Source organism: Salminus brasiliensis, chromosome 22, assembly GCF_030463535.1.
Source record: "Salminus brasiliensis chromosome 22, fSalBra1.hap2, whole genome shotgun sequence".
In the NCBI taxonomy this organism is placed as follows: Eukaryota; Metazoa; Chordata; class Actinopteri; order Characiformes; family Bryconidae; genus Salminus; species Salminus brasiliensis.
The window spans coordinates 29,545,035-29,567,121 of record NC_132899.1 but is presented as its reverse complement, the minus strand read 5'-3'; the positions used below and the strand labels follow the sequence as shown (position 1 = coordinate 29,567,121).

Genomic DNA, 22,087 nt, shown 5'->3' with positions numbered 1-22,087 from the left:
GTGTGTGTGTGTGTGTGTGAGAGAGAGAGAGAGTTGTAATGTGCATGTGTAACATGTTAGTGTTCAGTATGACGAGGAGCCCTCGCAAATGTTACATAATAAAGTGGAGAGTGAGTGGAAGAGTATGATAGGGGTTTCCAATAAAGTGGCCAGAAAGTGAAAGTACAAAGGTTTGGGTTTCTAATAAAGTGGACAATGAGAGGAAATACAATTTCTAATGAAGTGGCCAGTAGTTAGAAGTATAAGGTAGGGGTTTCTAATAAAGTGGCCAGTTGTTAGACGTATAAGGTATGGGTTTCTAATAAAGTGGCCAGTTGTTAGAAAAATAAGGTATGGGTTTCTTATAAAGTGGCCAGTAGTTATTAATTCAAATAGTTAGAAGTATAAGGTAGGGGTTTCTAATAAAGTGGCCAGTTAGACATATAAGGTAGGGGTTTCTAATAAATTGGCCAGTGGTTAGACGTATAAGGTAGGGGTTTCTAATAAATTGGCCAGTTGTTAGAAATAAAAGGTAGGGGTTTCTAATAAAGTGGCCGGTTGTTAGACGTATAAGGTAGGGGTTTCTAATAAAGTGGCCAGTTAGACGTATAAGGTAGGGGTTTCTAATAAATTGGCCAGTAGTTAGAAGTATAAGGTAGAGGTTTCTAATAAATTGGCCAGTTGTTAGACATATAAGGTAGGGGTTTCTTATAAAGTGGCCAGTAGTTAATAATTCAAATAGTTAGAAATATAAGGTAGGGGTTTCTAATAAATTGGCCAGTTGTTAGAAATAAAAGGTAGGGGTTTCTAATAAAGTGGCCAGTTGTTAGACGTATAAGGTAGGGGTTTCTAATAAAGTGGCCAGTTAGACGTATAAGGTAGGGGTTTCTAATAAATTGGCCAGTGGTTAGACGTATAAGGTAGGGGTTTCTAATAAATTGTCAGTAGTTAGAAGTATAAGGTAGGGGTTTCTTATAAAGTGGCCAGTAGTTATTAATTCATATAGTTAGAAATATAAGGTAGGGGGTTCTAATAAATTGGCCTGTTGTTAGAAATAAAAGATAGGGGTTTCTAATAAAGTGGCCAGTTGTTACAAGTATAAGGTAGGGGTTTCTAATAAATTGGCCAGTAGTTAGAAGTATAAGGTAGGGGTTTCTAATAAATTGGCCAGTAGTTAGAAGTATAAGGTAGGGGTTTCTAATAAATTGGCCAGTTGTTAGACGTATAAGGTAGGGGTTTCTTATAAAGTGGCCAGTAGTTATAAGTATAAGGTAGGGGTTTCTTATAAAGTGGCCAGTAGTTAGAAGTATAAGGTAGGGGTTTCTTATAAAGTGGCCAATAGTTAGAAGTATAAGGTAGGGGTTTCTTATAAAGTGGTCAGTAGTTATCAATTCAAAAAGCTGGAAGTATAATGTAGGGTTTTCTAATAAAGTGGCCAGTGATTGGAGGTACGAGATTGGGGTTTGTAATGAAGTGGTCAGTTAGCGGAAGCACAAAGAAGGGCTTTCGGATGAAATGGTCACTGACTCTGTCTGAATAGCAGATGTTTGTTCTCTGTCGGTCACATTAGGTGATGATAACCCCTGTGAAACACCTTTGTCTGGCAATTCTCTTCCATTCCAACTTAGCAAAATGCACATTACGTGGAAGCAGGCAAACACGGTTTCAGGACATAAAGCTGTTCGTGGGTTCGTGGCAGAGAAAGAATGGTGCCAATAAGACAGTAAAAAGCAGGGGAATGGCGTTGTCTCGTTTGATGTCCCAGAGAGACAGTTTCATTACTGTGAACAGCGTCTGAGCGCAGAGCTCGGACAGTAGCTGGACGAGAGGTCCTGTAAGGTCTGCTCCGAAAGGGCACGGACACTGTGTGTACGTGTTAGAAGGGCTGTTATCAGGTGAAAGGAGTAGCAGGGATGGAAAGATGAAGCGGTGAGGATGAGATGGGGTGAGTGTACAGAAGGCTTATCTCCGTGCCCCAGCTGGACACCACAGCCCCACTCAGTTAGTTGTTGAAATTCGCTGGATTTGTTTCTGGGGATGTCAGCGATCGAGAGCGTAGCATTGAAATATAGCCATATAGGAAGATATTAAAACACTGTTGTATCTCCATTTCCCTTTGACTAGAGTCATATGCAAAAGTTTGGGCACCCCACAGAGTCAGGACTTAACAGAAGGCCTCTAGTTCTTAGATGTTTCAGGGTCGCCTTGCTGCACAGGTCTGTCCACAAATGTTCCATGATGGTTTAGGTGAGGGGACTGTGAGGGCCAAAAGTCCAAAAGCTTCTGTTTGTGTCTCGTCCATGGTGGTTTTAAGGTACATGTTGGATCACTATCCTGTTGCAGAAGCCATCCTTTTTCAGTCGCGGCCTTTTCACGAATGGTCAATGCCACTGGCTGCAACACAAATCCAAATCTTGATAGAGCCACCATCATGCATAACAGTTGGCAAGGTGCGCTCCAAATGTACCTTTGCTGATTGTGGCCATTTTGACTTGTTTCCAGAACTCATCTGGCTGCACCAGATGTTCTGTAGCATACCTCAAATGTTGAGTTTTGTGAGGAGTTGCAGGTAAGGTTGCTTTCTTTCTATGAAGACGCTGCATCTTGAGACAGTGCAAACAGTTCTCTTGGTCTTCCTGATCTCATCTTGACCTCTACAGTTCCCCTGAACTGCCATCTTCAAAGAACAGTGCAACGCTTAGACATCTGTCCCTTTCATCTTTAGATCTTTAGACAGTTTAAGTATTAGCACAAGGTTTGAGGAGTCCGTGTATTTATAAAGATTGGTTTTCAGTTGGTGCCGTGCCTCAGGCCTGCTCTGCTAAATAAGGTCTGAGACTTTACAAAACAAGCAAAACCAGGCAAGCCTAGTTTTCTAGAACCTGCATAGGACCAAAATCTATTCGCTTTAATTAAAAAAGGTTCTGTGGCCTAAATTGACCTCTATTATGTATCCTGTAGCATTTCATCTGACCTTGCCTGTTAAAGGACTCACATATTTACTTGTGTTCAGATGTAAAAGATCCAGGACCTCATGAACATGGCTTGTGGCGAGCAGCGCGTCAGTGATGCTGGCGAGGACGTTGCCGGGTGCGTAATCGATGCTAGCGCTGCGATAGCAATGTTACCGCAGTGGTAGCGATGTTACAAAAGCTTGGCGAGGCTGGCAGTCGCAGCGCTAGCAAGCTAGTGCTAACAGTGCGACATGCTATCGCTACACACACACACACACAAATAAATGCCACTGTATGTCTTCACACCACTTTGCTTCATAATAATATTTAAGCAAGGAGACCTAACCTCAGCTTACCTAAGATTACAGCTTCTCTCAGCAGCACAGAGACCTGTTAGCTTTGTGGCTAAATGTAGTCCTCAGGGAAACAAGAGGTCAGTCCATCAGTCAGTCAGTCAGTCGTTCACTCACTCAGCTAGTCAGTAAGCGAAATTGCCTCCTTGAGGCCCACTAGGCAGTCCGGCTCATTTTAAAAACTCGACATGTCAATTTGGCCAAGGGTGCCCAGACTTATGCAGTAGGCTGTATTTAACATTTACTGCTGAATCTAAATGCTAGTAAATGAGCTATCATGATGAGTCTAGTTTCCCTCACTGAGTGTACATTAGATGAACTTATACAATCTGTAATTAATTACATAGTTTGCCCTGCTCATGTCCAACCCCCCCGTTTTCCCATTGCCCAATCAGGATCCTCCCTTGCATCTTGATGGACCGTCTTATCCTTTGACGTCAGCTAAGTGCTAAGTAATCTGTTGAATTTTTGGAGGAGAACGCAGCAATTAAGCCAAGAGGAAGAAGTACTAGACGGCATCCAAGCTGATAAAGGCTTAATTTCTCTGATGGCATGTTGCTATGGCGACAATTTCGGAGGCAAAAGTCTCTGTGTGTGTGTGTGTGTGTGTGTAGCGTCCGCCGCTTCCGTTTGGGCTTTGATTCGGGCGAAAGTGTCGCCTCGACGGGAGAATAAAGCAAATTTGCTCCTGATAAGCATTCCTGTGGTGCAGGCGGAAAGGCGGCACCGGCTATAAACATTGCAGCAGCCGTCTGAGCTCCATCCACCAAGGACGACTTCTCATTTTCTCCAGTTAATGAAATAACTTTGGGGAGGGGTGGATTGGAGGGGTGGTGGTTAGAGTGAAACAACGACTTCAACCATCTACTGCACCACTGTGCCACCTTTTTTTTCCGCCTCTGAGGTGCAAATTGAATTGCAATTCAGTCCCTGAAGCCTTCTAATCGCTTTATGCTAACGTGATGAAGCCCAAAACATGAGTGTTCAACAAGGAGGAACCATGCATCGATCATTATCAGCTCAGTCTGAGGTGCTACGATGACTTGATGAGATGATCCTCAGACAAGGATGACCTGAGACACAGGAAACAGCGGACACAGCTGTTCCACCACTGCTGTAGAAGTGTATTGGAGCTACTAATGGAGACTATGGGAGGCTTCCTGGTCTATGCCCCAGTTAAAAGCCAATGGGGAGGCTTCTCGTTTAATACCTCAATGGAAACCTATGGAGGGCTACTTCTTCTGTACCACATGGAAGCCTATGGGACGCTTCTCGTTCTATACCCTATTAAAGCTTATGGAAGACTACTTATTCTATCCTTTATGGAAGCCTTAGGTGGGCTTCTTGTTCGGTGCCCTCTGGAAGACTATGGGACGCTTCTTGTTCTATGCCCTATTAAAGCTTATGGAAGACCACCCATTCTATCCTTTATGGAAGCCTTAGGTGGGCTTCTTGTTCGGTGCCCTCTGGAAGACTATGGGACGCTTCTCGTTCTATGCCCTATTAAAGCTTATGGAAGACCACCCATTCTATCCTTTATGGAAGCCTTAGGTGGGCTTCTTGTTCTGTGCCCTCTGGAAGACTATGAGAGGCTTCTCGTTCTATGCCCTATTAAAGCTTATGGAAGACCACCCATTCTATCCTTTATGGAAGCCTTAGGTGGGCTTCTTGTTCAGTGCCCTCTGGAAGACTATGAGAGGCTTCTCGTTCTATGCCCTATTACAGTCTATTGAAGACTACCCACTCTGTCCTCCATTGAAGCCTACAGTTGGCTTCTTGTTCGGTACCCGTCTCGAAGCCTGTGGAAGGCTTCGCATTCTATACTCCATGAAAGCCTATGTTGGATTCTTGCTTAGTGCCCAGTGGAAACCCATTGGAGGTGTCACCTTCTATGCTCTATGAAAGCCTATGGGAGGATTCTTGCTCAGTATCCAGTGGAAGCCAGTGGGAGGCTTCTCTCACCATTCCTCTGTAGAAGCCTATCAGGGGCTTCTCTTACCATACCCCATATAAAATTTTGGTCCTGTACAAATTAGCATACAGAATGACTGAGGAGTGTCTAAAGTGGGGTGATTGCATGTAACCTCAGATCCAAATACATACTTCCAAGTGTCTCTCACAGAACAGAAATGCGTAACGTAACGTAACGGCCTTCATCCCGCTAATGAGTTCAGCTGCTCCGCTAACTCCCTTCCCCATCCTCCTGAGGGATGCTAAGCGACATGTTAAAGTTGTTACTGCATGATTAGAGTTGCTGGAGTTGCTCAGTTCAGTTCTCGCTACACCACCTCTCGTCTCCTGGGCAACCGGTGGGAAGTTATTTTGGGCCTTCAGAGCGCCGGGCTCTTCGCCACCCAGAGGCTCCTGTGGCTGCTGTGAGGAAGGATGCTGATCTGCCTTCAGAGAGTGTGTGTGTATGTGTGTGTGTGTGAGAGAGAGAGAAAGTGAGAGAGAGAGACAGAGCGAGAAGCAGATGCCAGCCACACTTCTTCTTCATTTATCTTTTCCCAGAGTTTTACTTTCAAGGCGAGATGGTTTCTTGCAAGTCAAGGTCCCTGACTGTGATCCGACACATTTCTATCCACCCATTATCCGTAGCCTGTAGCAGAATCTAAAGGCAAAAAATATGGCGTAAAATGACGAAATATTGCGAAACATCCAATTGTACCCCAAACGTCAATCAGCCTAGACATATTTGGGGTCGGAAGTGAAGCGTTGTGACAAGCCATTGGCAGTGACAAGTACATTTTGTTAATAAACCTAATTTGCGACGAGGGTTGAATAAATTCGGTTCAGTTCAATCCACCTGTATGTAAATGCAGTCCTTATGGCTAGAGCTGGACTACTTCAGTTTGCATTAAATCCCCAAAACAGTGACTTCAAACTGGCCTGTTTCTGCAGCCATTTTACTTAGAAAAAGTGAGGAAAGCTCTGTTTTCAGGAGGCTAATTAAAGCGACAGGTTGGGTGATGACATTAATTCTGGGGCAAATTGAATGACCTGTTATTTATTAGTGGTGGGTAGTTCTCACATTTCTTGTTGCAACACCTCATCAAGACATTCAGTAACAGTGCAGGCCAGTTTTTATAACGTCATGTAGAAAAGGGAGTTTCAGCAGGTTTTCAACTCCAACCCAAATCTAACATCCCCAATTTAACAAATCCAGAACTCCTGAAGGCCGCAATTAGTTGGATTAGGTGAGGTGGACTAGGGCTGGACCCAAATAGGGGAAGGTAGCTCTTCAGGACCACTGGGGTACAGACTACACTTCTGAATGTGGGGTTTCTGTTATAATAACCGGCCATGAAAACTTGTTAGCAGTGAAATAGGGGACAGTGTCTGAAACCAGTCACCTGTTTTGGGCTCCAGCAGCATCTAACTCTAATACATGGTTAATTGCAGTGGAATTATTGAGCCATTGCATGTGTAGATGGTGTGTAGATGGTCACTAAGCTCTTATTGCATCAGTGGCAGATGAGAACTAAATGAAAGATGAATGTTGGTTGTTTACAATGATCATTTACACCCTTAAAAATGTGGCTTTCTTTTTATGTTATACTGGTTCAGATTTCTTTATGATTGGCCCATAAAACTTAATATCTGTGGGCTGGGCGAATAATACAACAGCTGTGCTGTGTTCTGGAGATTGGAGGGATTCTCTGTCAGAATCTTCTGCTGGCAACAGACCCCACCCACTTCCCAAAATAGAATAAAAAAACTCATCAGATCTAATCTGCGTTTTTTTAACCAACTGCTCAGTCACTGAAAGCTCAAAACCAAGAGGCACGTGTTAAAAGAGCATGCAGTGATCCTAAGCAGGAGGAAGGCTTTTGCAACTTCCCTGGGACCGGCTGCGCTCTATCAGTAAACAGCATCATAAATGTTTCATAAATATTCCTTCAAGAACAGTTTATGAGTAGAGAGCGAGGGAAACTGAAGAGAGGGACGGCACCACCGCAACAGATTCAATTACAGATACGGGTACTGTACTGTTTTGCCAGGCCTTTTCCAGGCTTGCCGTCTCATTGACGAGGAGAGCGTATGCTATATACCACTTTAAGAGCTCACTTGGCCTTGGATGATGGCGCTTGGTCACAGTTCTGCTGTATTTATGATTGAAGAACAGTGATGTGAGGCAATGGGCAGGCAGCGCAGAAATGTGATCATGTTTTCTTTCTAAGGGCCTCTGTGATATTGCCAGAGATAGCAGTGCTTTTCTGTCTGCAGTCCATGTTTATGGGGGAACCAATGGCGAGATTAGGCTTAAAAGAAATAGTCCAGTAGTCTAGCGCTTGTCCTGGACATGTTTTCGCCAGCTGTCAGTTTTGCCAGTTGTTTTTGAAGTTAGACCATAAAATTGCTTTCATAGGCTTCCATGGAGCAAGAACTCTTCAAGCTTCTTCAGGCCTGGTTGCTTTGTACCGTGCCCTTGCATAAACGTCCCCCCAAACCTCACTCCCTCGATGGCCTGCGCTTAATGTTCTAGGCCCGAGCATGCTAACATCAACACAATTTGGCTTGGACCTTCCTCTTTATGCGGGCCCAGGCATGGTTTACTATACACCCCAAAACACGTCTTCTTTTCAGACCATTCTAAAAACATCACCTATCACTCGTGTCCTAGTGGCATAGAGTGCTTGAACCCCTATGATTGCCACTTGCTGTGTCATTTGTAGATGACGGCTAAGCTCTCAGAGTGTTCTGCATTCTGTTTCAGAGTAGAACTAAATAAAAACTTGTTGTTCTTGGTTGCTGACAGTGATCGGTTAGACCAGGGGTGGGTATGGGTGGGCAGGACTCTAGCAATCAAGTGGAATCAGGTGTGCTTGCGCAGGAAAACCACAAAATTATTATAAAATATAAACTAGCCTCATAATGTGCTTTTATTCTAGCCATATTACCTTCAGTTCCCTGGAAACTGGAAAACGACCATCCCTACTCAAAAGATTCAAGGATTTTGCTGTTTGCCAGGTTTACCATACAGAGGTACACGATATGGACAAAAGTACTGGGACACCTGCTCATCCGTTGTTCCTTCCAAAATCAATTACTTGTATCAATAAAAGAGCTGATCCTGCTTTTGTTGGAGTAACTGTCTCTACTGTCCAGGGAAGAAGGCTTTTTAATAGATACTGGAAGAGCATTGCTGTGAGAATTTGATTGCAGTCAGCAACAAGAGCATTAGTGAGGTCAGGATGTTGGATGATCACCACCCCACCTCATTCCTAACCCTCAAACTCACCAACTCATCCCAAAAGTACTGGATGGAGTGCCAACCATTATTCTAGAGAACGCTGTTCGTCCACAGCTTAATGCTGGGGGGCTTTATACCCCTCTAGTCCAGCATGGTGCCAACACAGGTTCCTGTTTATCTGCCCTAGAGAGTCCTATTCTATTGGGACTACTTCTCTACAGGGACTAGACTTATCATACACCATCTAATGCTCTGAATAAAAGGGCTTTCACTTTTTGGACAAATCTCGAATTCTTACTCTGAGCTGCTGGTATTTTCTAGCCATTTGCAGGCTTGTGGTTTTAATCCATGTGCTGAACAGCTCATTAGACCTTCTTCAGGCTGGATCTGACGACTGCTGGTAGTGCCATTTTCACAGGAATTGTTTCTGTCTTTCAAAGAACATGACATGGCTTAAACAGTCTTACCCCTTTTAGACTTTAGACACCTCATTAATGACTACCTCAAGTTACAGCAAATTAATAGAGCACTAAACAAAGGTAGCATGTAGAGGGAATGACTGCCTGACAAACCAAGCTTTGACAAGTGTGGCTGTTAAGTGGCTTTGGCAGGGATAAAATACTCCTATTTTTTATAATAACGCACCAGCCATAAGCTAACACATTTAGCCCACAGCTAATATGCCCGGGAGGTCGTCGGTTCAGTCCCCTCGACCACCATGAAGCCGGGGTCAGGGGGGACAGTACTTTCTGCTAACCCCCCAGTTGGTCCTGTGCTGGATGTGGCTGCCCACTGATCCGAATGTGTGCTCACTGCCACAGTCACTAGTGTGTGTGCATTTAATCCATAGATGAGATCATTCAGAAGTGGGATGGATGGTCTGCTCTTATTGTAGGCTTCCTTATTCCTCACTGCAGCCTCAGCTTTCTGTTCTTGGCTGACAGAAGCAGAACCTGACGTGGTCGTCTGCTGATGTTTACATCTAGATGTGTCAGCCTGCAGTTCTCACGTGTTTAGCTCAGTGGTCTTCATGTTGGTTTATCTTTTTTTAAAACCTACAAATCCACACACAATTTTGTCTACTTTTTTATACAACGTTGTAAGCGCTGGATGAGAGCGTCTGCTAAATGCTGTAAATGTAAATGTAGGCATTGTCCAAAGGTTTCTCAACCACGTTAACAGTCTCATTATTTGGTAACATTGCCTTTTATAGGTCGTCACAAATGCTGTCACAGCGTAACCATGTTTGCTGGGTTGCTTCACTTATAAACAGGCAAGCACACCAGTCAGTTGTAGCAGAGGGCAAAACCATTGTCATGGGCAAAGGACGTGATTTGACTGATGATCCAAAAGGGCATGATAATAGAGTCCTAGACGGAGGTTGGTAGCATTCGTGGGACGTTCTTGAGCCTCCATAGTAAAGGTGTACAGAGAATGGACTTCTCACAGTCTTTGTGAGAGCCTTCCAATGGCATAACAGTGGTGCCTCATTGGGTAATGATGCCAGAGGAGAATGACAGAGCAAACGACATGCCATTGTGGACCAGGTAAACTTCCGTCACCTAATACGGCCTCACGAGTGACATCCAAGTGCTCATACATATATTCTTTTGGAATACGAGCCTACAGAAAAGAGTTAATAGCCATGTTAATGTGACCTTTATTGCTAGCCTGTCAAAACTGCAGCCAATTACTCTAAGTGTATCTGTCAAACCCAGTCCTGACAAAAACACAAGCGCATGTTGCTACGTAGCTGGCATATGGAACTGCACAGCTGGTGCTGGCTGCAAAGCAACCTTTATTTGGTGTGTCTCGTATAACTGCGCTTTCTTATGCTTAATATACCCTCCCTGGCCAATTTGCTGGCGAACAGATAGTGACTGAAGCCCATCTGTTGATGCACGGTTTGCGTTAGCCATCCTCTAGCCCTTCATCAGCGGTCAGCAGGGCTTCAAATAAAGTGGACGAATCTCCACAGTAGTGCAGGCTCATTCTACCGTGAAGGAATCATTCAGCACCGGAGGCTGCCACTTGCAGTATCGCAGTCATATCCAGTGCATGTTTAATGACAGTGTGCATAGCTGCCGAGGAACAGTAAGCTCCAATTATGAAGCGACAACCACAATCTCACATCAGCCTGGGCTCCTCACACAGGGGACTTTGTTAACAAGGCAAGATTGTCAACATTTCGTCCGTGTGTGACGGAGCGTGTGCGACAGCAGAAATTATTCAAGGAAAGGTTCCTCATGAATTTTCCTCTGATTTTGGTGTGTTTTTGGTGCGAATTCCAGCCCTAGTTTTGCACTGGAGCTGCGAGGCTAATGTAGCGAACAGGTTGTGGGTGCTGATGTTCACCAGTTAACTGCATGCCTAACGTACATACATATACCTCGAAGTCGAGTGTTTCAGTCCAGACTGATAATGAATCCCTGAATTTTTTGACAGTGCAAACTTTGTTTGGAGTGGATCTCATGGAGAAAAAAGGAATACAAGCAAAGCATGGAATGTCATCCCATTAAAAGAGAAGATGGTTTCCGGAAAGTGTGCAATGACGTGATGAAGCTAATTGGTGGACATAAGTTTCCATGATACATAATAATAGAGGGTATGCATTGACATCACGTTCCCGCTGGAACACAGGAAATCAGCCTAATCAGGAATAAAACCAGTGAGTATCTGCTCAAGTTAAAGGCAGTCGGACTTGACCACGATCTGTCCAAATGACCAAAGAGCCAATGGTTCAAGGACAGTGATGTCTAACCAGGACGTCCAGCTAACTGAGGCTCACACCGGTTTAGAGGATAAAGCCTTTAGAGTCTAAGTGTTTTCCACTGTTTTCGGGCTCATTCAGTTGACTGGCTCATCCAAGTTTGCTTGCTTTCCCTCTTACTTGAACTTAGCATGTCACTAAACTCGCAACCATGTTGGGCCCATTTCTTTTCCCACCGGTTTTCAGAACGTGACTGGTTCCCAGGCGTTTCTGCAAACTGCAGCAATTCGTTTTCTTGAGCTTTATGAATTCCTGCTGAATCTGTGTGTACAGTCAGTCGCACAATAGCTCTTACCGTTTTTGTGTTTTAGAGGCATTCACACTGAACACTGTCTTTTTGCCACTTCCTGTGACGTGATGTGCACACCCTCTATAGACACAACATATACTATGGTTGGGTACTGTCCACTTTTTTCATACGGTCACACTGTTGTCAGATGGTATGGCGATTTTGCTTGGTCGGACAATTCTTTCAGCTTATGGTGATTTGGGAGAATTATGGGCTGGGGTGGTATTAATAGTTGGGTAAACTCACGGCCAGCGCAGGCCACCTGTTTTCAGTGAGCTCCCACAGTGTCCCCACCCTGTGGCCCTCCTGGACACACATGGGGGGGGAATGAGTTTTTTTGGCCATGTACTAGATAGGAACAGAACAGAAATTTGACACATCAAACGTCCGAATTTTGACCGTCATATTTTGTAAACACCACAGTATACCTTATTACCATTACACCACCCACCCCTCTTAGGATTGTAAGTGATCTGTAGTGTAGTGAACTGTATTGTAGCATAGCATTTTTTGTATTATTGGATCATAGCTAGCTACATATTGCTGCGTTCTCTCTTCACTGACTTCCTGTAGCTGCTGCCCGCATCAGATTCAACCCCCTGACGCTGGTCTACAAAGCCAAGACTGGACCAGCCCCTCCGTACTAGATGGCAGTGGCCAAAAAGCCGATCTGCACCTTTGAGCTTCAAGTATGGCTCGGCTTGACCTGCCATCCCTAAAGATTGATGGAGGAGCGTCCAGACTCCAGTGTCCTGGCACCATGGAAGTGGTAGAAGGAACTTCCCCTAGGTGTGTATGTTGAGTATTGTGTGTATAGGTCTCTATACTAATTTTTGTGTTTAGTAGTAGAGGTATCTTATGGATTCTAGCCGATACAAACTAGTAAACAGTAAAGCACTTAGTAACTCGCTATATAGTTAAACATGGCTTCAGAAATGGTCAAAATATGTAATATTAAAGGTGTTTTGTTAGTTAGACAGCTATCGTACAGAAGAGGGATGTAGCAGTATGACATATCATACTGTACTGAACTCAGAAAGCCCTTTATTGTATCAAAGAAATGATACAATTATGAATAATTAATTATTTAATGTTATTTTTATACCATTTCCTATTGAAAAGGTTCCTCATATAAGGTTAGCTATATTAGCTTTTGCATACATCTCCTACAGAAGGCCAAAACATGGTTCCTGATATAGCAGCCCTGGGTTTTGTGAACGATGCACTGTACTCTCTACAGCAGAGAGCAGCATCTTTAGTTAAACACCTGATACAGTGTCCATGATGCCGTGCCTCGGAATGACTCAGGGACACAAAAGAACAACATCCAAACACACCTGTCCCCTGACAACCACTCACAAACATACACCCACACACACACAGACACAGCCACACACACACACACACAGGCTCCAGAACACCTGTCCCTTGACATATGCAGACAGTGGTCTACAAAGTGTTCTCCCATGAGTTTGCATGGCAGATACGAAAACAAAGAGGAAGAGACAGAACAAAGAGGGAGAGACAGAACAGGTACTATGGTGTACTGATATCCCAGGCCCCCAGCTTCTCATGTCTCCAATTGTCTCTTGTCTCTCAGATTACTGCTTCATCACAGAAAACAATAAACACAGATGATGATAATAGATGATAATAATATACAAACTAATTAGTAGCTTCATTCTGGGTTGTGTTAGCCATCCTCAAGTCTTTGGTCCATGTTTTTTTTTTTAGAGCTGCACCTGGCTGGAAATGTTTGGTTGGCGGACCCTGCTCTTAACTCTTAACTCAAAGTAGTGTGTAAAACCTTCAACGTTCACCACTGTTATACACTCGTACCAGCACCACACACATACACCACAACAAACATTCAATAGCATAGTGGTTTGGTTCATTGCTCACAACACAAACAACATTGAATCTTAAATATTGATTTAAATAAGTAGCTAGCTATGATACAATGATACGACAAGCAAATAAGATACATCAGAATTAATCATAAGATGTTAAACATATGGTGCATAATATTGTATATCTCATATATCTCAACTTTTCAAGAGAAGGAATAAAACTTCTTAACCTTTGATGGAAGATTTTTTGAGCATTCAATTGGTCCATTCATTATGACATTTTGACACAATGTAAAGAAAATGTCAGAAATGGAGATACATGTTTTGTATTTTGTATCTAATTTCTAATTATCTAATAATCTAATATTCAATCAATCTAATTTTATTAGTGCAAAAATGTGCTCAAATATTGCATACCACAGGTGTGTTATTAGCTAGTAAGGATACAACAAATACAGCATATTGTTTTGCAACAAATATTGTATAATAAAATCAAGGCTATCTTGATCCAGAGGTTTTAGATATTGTACTTTTCAAATGTTGAACGTTCGACTACACTGAAAGCAAAAAATTAACATAATGACTTGAGACAGTCCTGTATCATGCCCATAAACTTATAACCAATACACTTATAATTTATGAACAACATACTTTACACTAATACATTTTACATTTTCTTTAATCAATGTTTAACTACTTCCTTTAGAAACCATTGAAATCCTTGAATATTCATTTATAATAGATTCATTGATGGTTGATGGTTTGCAGCTTCCTGAATGAATTTGGAATCATCTAAAGCTCTTCATCATTTAAAACCCCTGTAAATAAATTTCTTGTTTTTCAAATGGATCTGATTTCATAAACAAAATCTGTTCCAAACTTTTAAACCATGATTGACGACGTATTAATGCAATTCCAAAACTGCAGATAAAGAACTATACATCTAGAATGGGAATCCAGAAGTCCAAGACCACTAATAAATGTGATGTTAACCTGCACTTTAACTTTAGCATGAATTTAATGGAATTTCTTAGGACTCTGCATTAGCAGATCGGATCTAGAGATTCATCTCAACATAAGCTTCAGACTCAAAACACATCTGCCGTGTCTGTAGAAAGCCTGAAAACATAGTCAGTGTCGCACATTTACCGCAATTTGATATTTTATTTTTAGAAATATACAGTAGAAATGTTTCTTCGTTTCAGAATTCTATAATTTTCTAACACAGATATTCAGATATTCAATGTGGTCTCAGAGGTTTGGACCAAACTTTATGTATATAATACAAATAAAACATAAAAAATATATATTTTATCTTTAAAAAAAAAAAAAAAAAATATATATATATATATATATATATATATATATATATATATATTATCAATGTCAGCGTTATCAACTTTTGCTTAAAATCTAATTAAAAATCTAATATATTAAGCTGTAAAATATACTACAATCTTAAAATCAGAAATTTAAATAATAAATAGTAAATGCTAATTAAAAATTACACTGCTTTAAGGTATTGTATCTAGATTTAAGTTACACAAATTTGATCTGATGTCATAAATTTTATAATGCAATGTAGATGATGGACCTCATGAAGTGAATGGAGTGTAGAAGTGTAAGAGTTTGAGGTTCGGGTCGAATGAAGTAGATGCCTCTGGTGTTACCAGGCAAATGAAGCACTTAACATGAACTGAGCGACACTTCCCACTTTTCCCTGCCCCAGGTTCAACCTAAAAAAAGCTAAGTCTTTGGTAGCCTTATCAAGCCTGGCTGCTTTTAGACTTCTTTTACTTTTAGAGTTCAGTCAATAGTTTAGTGCAACTTCAACCACCTTTTAGCTTTGACCTTTGCATTGCAGCAATTAGGAAAAAGAAAAGCAGGTAGGCTTCGTTTGAACAATGGCGGTTCTAGCTTTAAAAAAGACCTTCAACCCCCCTTAAAACGGGCTGCCCGGGTTGCCAGTGGTGTTATGTAAAACGTTGCACAATTGGCTGGCTTTCCAATAAGAAGATATAGTCAGGTCGATGATGAGTATTTCTGTTTCCAATGTGTTCATCCCTTTGTGCCCGAAATGTCCCCAAGAGGACGACATCATCAATGTTTGATTGCTCTTCAAAAGGACTGAACTTTCCCCCAAAACGGCAGCTTTTATTAGAAAAAGTATTAAACAAAAAACATTTTGGTTGCTGAGGTTCAGATTGGATTAGGTTAGGCGGAGCACAAAAGCACACTGCTGAAAATATCTTCACTCTAGTCAATGCAGTGACCTGTATTAAATTCTTCCAACAATCTCATGATAAAAGAAATATTAGAGATATTGACTAGATTTCCAAAGATTTATTTAACCTGTCAAGATTACTGTAAGTAATTTTAGAAATTTTAAACATTTCTATCGATCCATAAGTCATAAAATGTTTTCATTAAATGTTGTTTTCATAATTGTATCATAAATATAGTTTAAGAAATATGTACCATCGTTTAATAATTAAATAAATAAAAGAAAAACACCTTTTTCCAAATTGACAAGTTTACAGCAAAAAAATTATTCATTTTGAGCATTTCTATTGGTCCATTCATCAACTGGGATACAATGTAATAAAGTGCTCAAGTTTTTGCAGTTACTGAGTTCAAGTGATTATATATATATATATATATATATATATATATATATATATATATATAAACATTCAAGATACTTGGTTTTGTTTGAACTATATAGATATTAATGTGTGTATATATACAATGTTTCTTCAGCACCAATACAAGTTATTTCAGACCAATGAACTTGGCAATAAGTGCTTTTTTGGACTTGACATATTCATATTAGTTATACATTAGAGACACATGCTACATTACAACAAAGCATAAATACAGTACAAAGTAAGAGCAATTGTATTGTAAACCAATTAGTTTCATTCCAGATTTCTCTTCTAGCCATTAATTCCACCACCAGTACACCTGGTAAAACCTAATGGAGTATTGTATAACCAAATCAATACAGAAAAAGTAAATGCTTACTGCTTATGCATATACTATATAACTAGTGTGTGGGTAGGTATAGGTAAAGCTATTTCCCAGCAACCTATACCATGATAAATCAAAGTGGATCTTAATTGTATTTTTGAATAAAACTACATATAGTTGTTGTTGGACAAAAATCTCCTCAAACCTCAAATCTCCAAAATCTTAAACTTTATAGGAAAAGGAGAGAAATCAGCTGAACCTTCTTAACTTTCAATGGAAGCCAATGTAAAAAGATTTTATTCCAAGTCATTTTGGAGCATTTCTATTGGTCCATTCATTATGAAATTATAATATGATGTAAAGAAAAATGGCAGAAATTGAGACGGTGACGAAACACACTCTATATACACTATATACTCTATATATATACATATATATATATAATGCAATCTATGTGTGCCTGCATTCCAGACTACTTACGGGTTCCATCGAAGCGCGTAGCAATGGTATCCAAGAAGGTGTTTTGGGGGGCCAGGAGCCCCTTCATCACCGGCATGGCGCTGGGCTTCCAGAGTTATCCAAACGATCCCCCCCTCTCTCTCCTTCCTGATTTCTCTCTTTCTTTCTCTCACTCGGTCCTTAGCCGTGGCTGGCCGGGGGGCATCGGGGCGTCCCCCATAGAGTCCCTCCTTTACTCTTGGAGTTGGGACTCTAGTTGTAAATTGGAGTTGCAGGTTGCGCTGAAGGGAGGAGAGTAAGGACGCTCGTATTCCGGTTGAATTCCTGGATCTAGGGCGACAAACTCAGGTCTTGCCGTCCCAGATTGTCCTGGGACATTTTCTTTTTCCGTCCCTCTTCGTTTGCTCTCATCCGTCCTTACAGGTGGTCGCTTGTCATGTCTCTTTGTGCTGTTGCTCTGGATGAACTGGTTTTGGTGGTGGAGATGTATTATCACTGCTTAGCTCAATCTCTCTCTCTCTCTCTCTCTCTCTCTCCAGCAAGACTTCCTCACTCTCTCACCTGGGCACTGAAGGTAAATCCGCTGTAGGCTGGCTTTCGTGACGCTGAGCCTTTTCTTCTGTTCTCTCGCGCGCGCACACTGCTTCTCCCTCCCTCTCCCTCTCTCTCCCTCCCTCTCTCTCTTTCTCTCTCTCTCTCGCGCTCTCTCTTCACTGTTGAATAGCTGCTGAGACAGAACAGTTGCTTTCTCTCCTATCCACCCATCCCTACCCATCACTCTCTGACTCTCACGCACTCTCCATCGCTAGCTCACCTCCCCCCTCCCTTCCTCTCTCCATCCCCACACCCACTTTTCATCCACTCCAATGGTGCACAGCCAATGAGATAGAGATACAAATGCACGCACACACACACACACATGTGTACACACACCGACTGCTGCTGCTGCTTTCGATACACACACACACATGCATATCCTTACCCTCTTTTTTTCTCTCCTCTGCACACACACACACACACACACACTGTATGTACACATATTGGAATGCCCTGAATGACTGGCGTAAATGAAGTAGCATGCCGGTGCAGGCATGTACAAACACACACAAACGTACACACAACTATAACCAGTGCTGTTTGCGTGGCAACAATGTCCTTGACAACCCACCACCATTCCTCTAGGGTAAACCAGCATTACCACTGAATGCAAGGCGAGAGCCGCACCATTCGTGCCTAATTGATCGTTTTCATCTGATTTAGCCTGATTAGGCCATTTCTGGCCGTCCTCACTCACATTTAGCTCCGTTTCATTCGTATGGCTCTTTTCACAGCAGGCATTGTCCTAAAACAGCCTGTTCAGATATGTAGGTCTAACACCTTAATGAGCGTTGCCCAGGGACATGTGTCAGGAAAAACTCAGGAAAGAGCATGAGCAAGAAAAACGGAGAGGAAGCAGGGCTCAAAAGGAAAAAACAGGGAGGTGGGGAAGAAGCACTGAGAAGCTCTAATTAAATAACCACTGACAGGCTTCTCATATTCGTCACTGGGCTTTACTGGTTCGTCTGAATGATGTCATACGATCAGTCTCACTTTATACATGTTATTCTGGTAACTTATCGCTATGGTTGGGTATCGATCTTTTGCCATCCAAGGACGCCCAGAGGAAGATCAGTTCCCATTTTAAGTCTTGGCTCCTCTCAAGGTTTCTTCTTTTCTCAGGACTTTCTCCTCTCCCTTGGCTTGCTCACTAGGGGGTTGGACCCTAGTGAATTTGGAACATCATTAGTAGAACACACAACAGTGCTATACAAATACCCTTTAATTAAACTGAAAAGGAAAGGACATGACGAAGAGCCACTGAAAGGAACTTGTGCTCATAATGAAAAACGAACAAGAAAAGGAACAGAGACAGCAAAGGAAACACTGTAAAAGCATGAGGATAAACCACTGAGAGAAACCAAGCCTCCAAAGAAAAGACCTGAGGAAGATCAGGAAGAAAAAAAAAAAAAAACAATAAGAAATATCAAAACTCAAAAGAAAAAACCCACTAAGATCACGAGGAAGAAGCACTATAAGAAACCAAGACTTTCTAAGAGCAAGAGGAAAAAACACTGAGAGGAATCAAGTAAAAACCCAGAGCAAGAGAAACCAAACCTCCAAAGAAGAAAATCATGAGAAAGAACCACTGAGAGAAACCAAGACTCAAAAGGAAACACTCAGTAAGAGAATGAGGAAGAACCACCAAGTAGACTCCAAAGCAAAAACTCACTAAGATCATGACTCCAAAGAAAAAGAGAAAAACCACTGAGAAGAATCGAGGTAAACCTCTCTCAGAGCAAGAGAACCCAGACCTCCAAAGAGGAAAATCACTAAGATCATGAGAAAGAACCGTTGAGCAAAACCAAGACTCAAAATGAAAACTTTCTAAGAGCATGAGGAAGAACCACTGGGAGAAACCAAGGAAAAACCCTCTCAGAGCAGGAGAACCCAGGCCTCCAAAGAGAAAAACCCAACATCATGAAGAAGAACCACTAAGAGAAACCAAGACTCAAAAGGAAAACCCTTTCTAAGAGCATGAGAATCCAGGCCTCCAAAGAAAAAACTCACTAAGATCATGAGGATGGTGGGAAATGATGGTGGGATAATGTACAGACTATAGTGATGCATATGCTAAATTAACATTATCAGTCCAGCAGCAACCCGGTCAGCAGCAACCCGGTCAGCAGCAACAATCCAGAACATTTGTCCTGGATCTTTCTACACAATCAAATTCAAATTACCCAGATTTCCACTGGGTGAGCATGTAACCTATTTAGGTAGACACTGTCCACCCTCAGTCCACCTATAGACAGGCCCCTGTCTTCATAGTCAAAGAATAAAAACAGCAGCACCTGTACGCAACTTGTGTGACCTTAAAAACTGTAGAGGCCAAAACTCTCCGAACACTTTTCATAAATATTCGAACATGTGTGGAAAGAGCCTCAGTCATAAGGATCTAACAGTCCAGTTCTTAAGCACCGGCCTGGACGCTTGGTTCTTACTGAAGTCGCCTCAATCAAATGTTCCTAGAGCACTACAATCTGTCCCTCCCTTTCACTCTCTCGCTCTTTCTCTCTCTTTGTCCATCATTTCTTCTCCTCATCAAAGCTTTACGAAATGAAAAGCTGCTGGGAACGGATTACAGGGATGAACAGAAGGAGCAAGACATTAAATACACACACACACACACACACACACACACACACACACACACACGTGCTGGAAAGTCAACAAACCCACACACACGAAATGAATACCCTACCAAAACCCCAACTTTAAGCGCCTCATCTGTATGAGTGGAAACGGACTGACAGGAATTCCATTCAAGTAATGATTTTTATAGATTAACCCCCACCCCACCCCTCAGACATGATGTCATCATAGGTCGTTGCATTACCATGGTTGTGCATTGCAAAGCAATTAGGGCTTGTATACAGTTTTTTGATTGGACGTATGGTTTCCACGTAGCAACGCATTCTCACTCCATTTTTTTCTTATAGGAATAAATGGGGTGCAAAAGTTGTGCACCTACAACTAAGCACATGGGGTCTATGGGTTGACCCCAAAAAGCACTTGGCAACAGTAGTGCAACCACCCGACACCACATCAACCACCTGGAATACCATAGGAACTGCCTACCAACACCTTCGCAACCACCCAACACCACATCAACCACCTGGAGTACCATAGCAACTGCCTATCAACACTGTCGCAACCACCTGACAACACATCAACCACCTGGAGTACCATAGGAACTGCCTACCAACACTGTCGCAACCACCCGACACCACATCAACCACTTGAAATACCATAGCAACTGCCTATCAACACTGTCGCAACCACCCAACACCACATCAACCACCTGGAGTACCATAGCAACTGCCTATCAACACTGTCGCAACCACCTGACAACACATCAACCACCTGGAGTACCATAGCAAATGCCTACCAACACCATCGCAACCACCTGACACCACCTCAACCCCCTGGAATACCAACCATCTGCCAACCAACTAGCAACATCATAGCAACCACTTGGGATACCATAGCAACTGCCTAGGAACCATCTAGCAAACTCTTAGCCACACTGTAGCAACCACCTTGCAACATTAAAACACCCATCTAGCAACACTGTGGTACTAAAGCAACATCCTGTCAACCACGTAGCAACAACATAGCGACCACTTGGGATACCATAGCAACAAACCGTCTAGGCAAAGCACAGCACCACCTGAAATGCAACAGCAACCACCCAGTAGCAAAAAATCGACTACCTAGGAACACTATATCAACCACCTAGCAACAACTTGTGATACCATAGCAACCACCTCACAACATCCTCCAAAGAACATGGAGTAATGCATTGCCATGACTGAGGGTGGGGCTGCATTATCTATACACTATACACTATACACTGATCAGCCACAACATTAGTACCACAGATGAAGTGAAAAACATTAATAATCTTCATCTACATCTGTGTACGGATCTGAGCCACTTTGACAGGAACCAACTGGATCAGAACCTCTGCAAATCATCAGGCAGGTCTTATCAGGTGTTCCCTGCAGTGGTCAGTTGCAGTGCTCAGTTCCTACCAAAAGTGCTCCAAGAAAGGACATCCGGTAGACCAGTGACATCTAAGGCTCACTGATGCTCATGAAGCCCCCACCTGACAACTTACAGGTCCTAAAGGATCTGCTTCTAACATCTTGGTGCTCAGAGGTTCTTCAGAGGTCTTGTTGAGTCCATGCCTGAATGGTCAGGCCTGTTGTGGCGGCACAAGGCAGATGGTGCATGTAATCACTGTCACAAACTCCCTGGTTCATGTGGACCCTAGGCGACCATGCTGGTATGAGTCTACCAGGCACATATAGTGTGCTGGCTTCAGTGTCACTGCTAGGTTAGGAGTGGGCCCACCCCACCCACCCAAAAACATCCAGCGAAGGGTGGCCCTGGAGTCAGAACCTGACTAACTTATGAAGGACTGGAGGGTCTCAGTCTGAGCTGGTTTGGTGAAACTGGTTGCTGCTTATGACAGAAGAACATTCATTTCATTTCTGCATGTTGCTGACAGCCTCTCCGTCACTTCGAGCAGATGGTCCCCTTTCCCCCCTCGCTTCCTCACTCTTTCACCCAGCTTTCTCATTTCAGTCCCCTTCTCTGTCTTTTCTTCCTCTCACAGCTCTTACTTCTTACTAACTACAAGCAGGAAAAGGTCAGACAGCAGTAA

At 42.6% G+C, this 22,087-nt stretch overlaps 1 protein-coding gene and 1 long non-coding RNA gene across 3 annotated transcripts in view; one reads left to right on the top strand and one right to left on the bottom strand.

The window, feature by feature from the left end:
- kcnh4b (potassium voltage-gated channel, subfamily H (eag-related), member 4b) overlaps positions 1-17,597 on the bottom strand; it is a 77,530-nt gene extending 59,933 nt beyond the window's left edge. For both annotated transcript variants that reach the window (XM_072666995.1, XM_072666996.1), the window contains exon 1: positions 16,840-17,597. In XM_072666995.1, coding sequence (XP_072523096.1) covers positions 16,840-16,915 — 76 coding nt within the window. In that variant the 5' untranslated portion in view covers positions 16,916-17,597. The remainder of the gene's footprint in view (positions 1-16,839) is intronic.
- On the top strand, positions 12,311-20,430 carry LOC140543769 (uncharacterized). Its single transcript, XR_011978199.1, has 3 exons — positions 12,311-12,328; positions 17,358-17,392; positions 20,358-20,430. It is a non-coding gene; the product is annotated as an uncharacterized lncRNA (long non-coding RNA).
- The last annotated feature ends 1,657 nt before the right edge of the window (positions 20,431-22,087 follow it).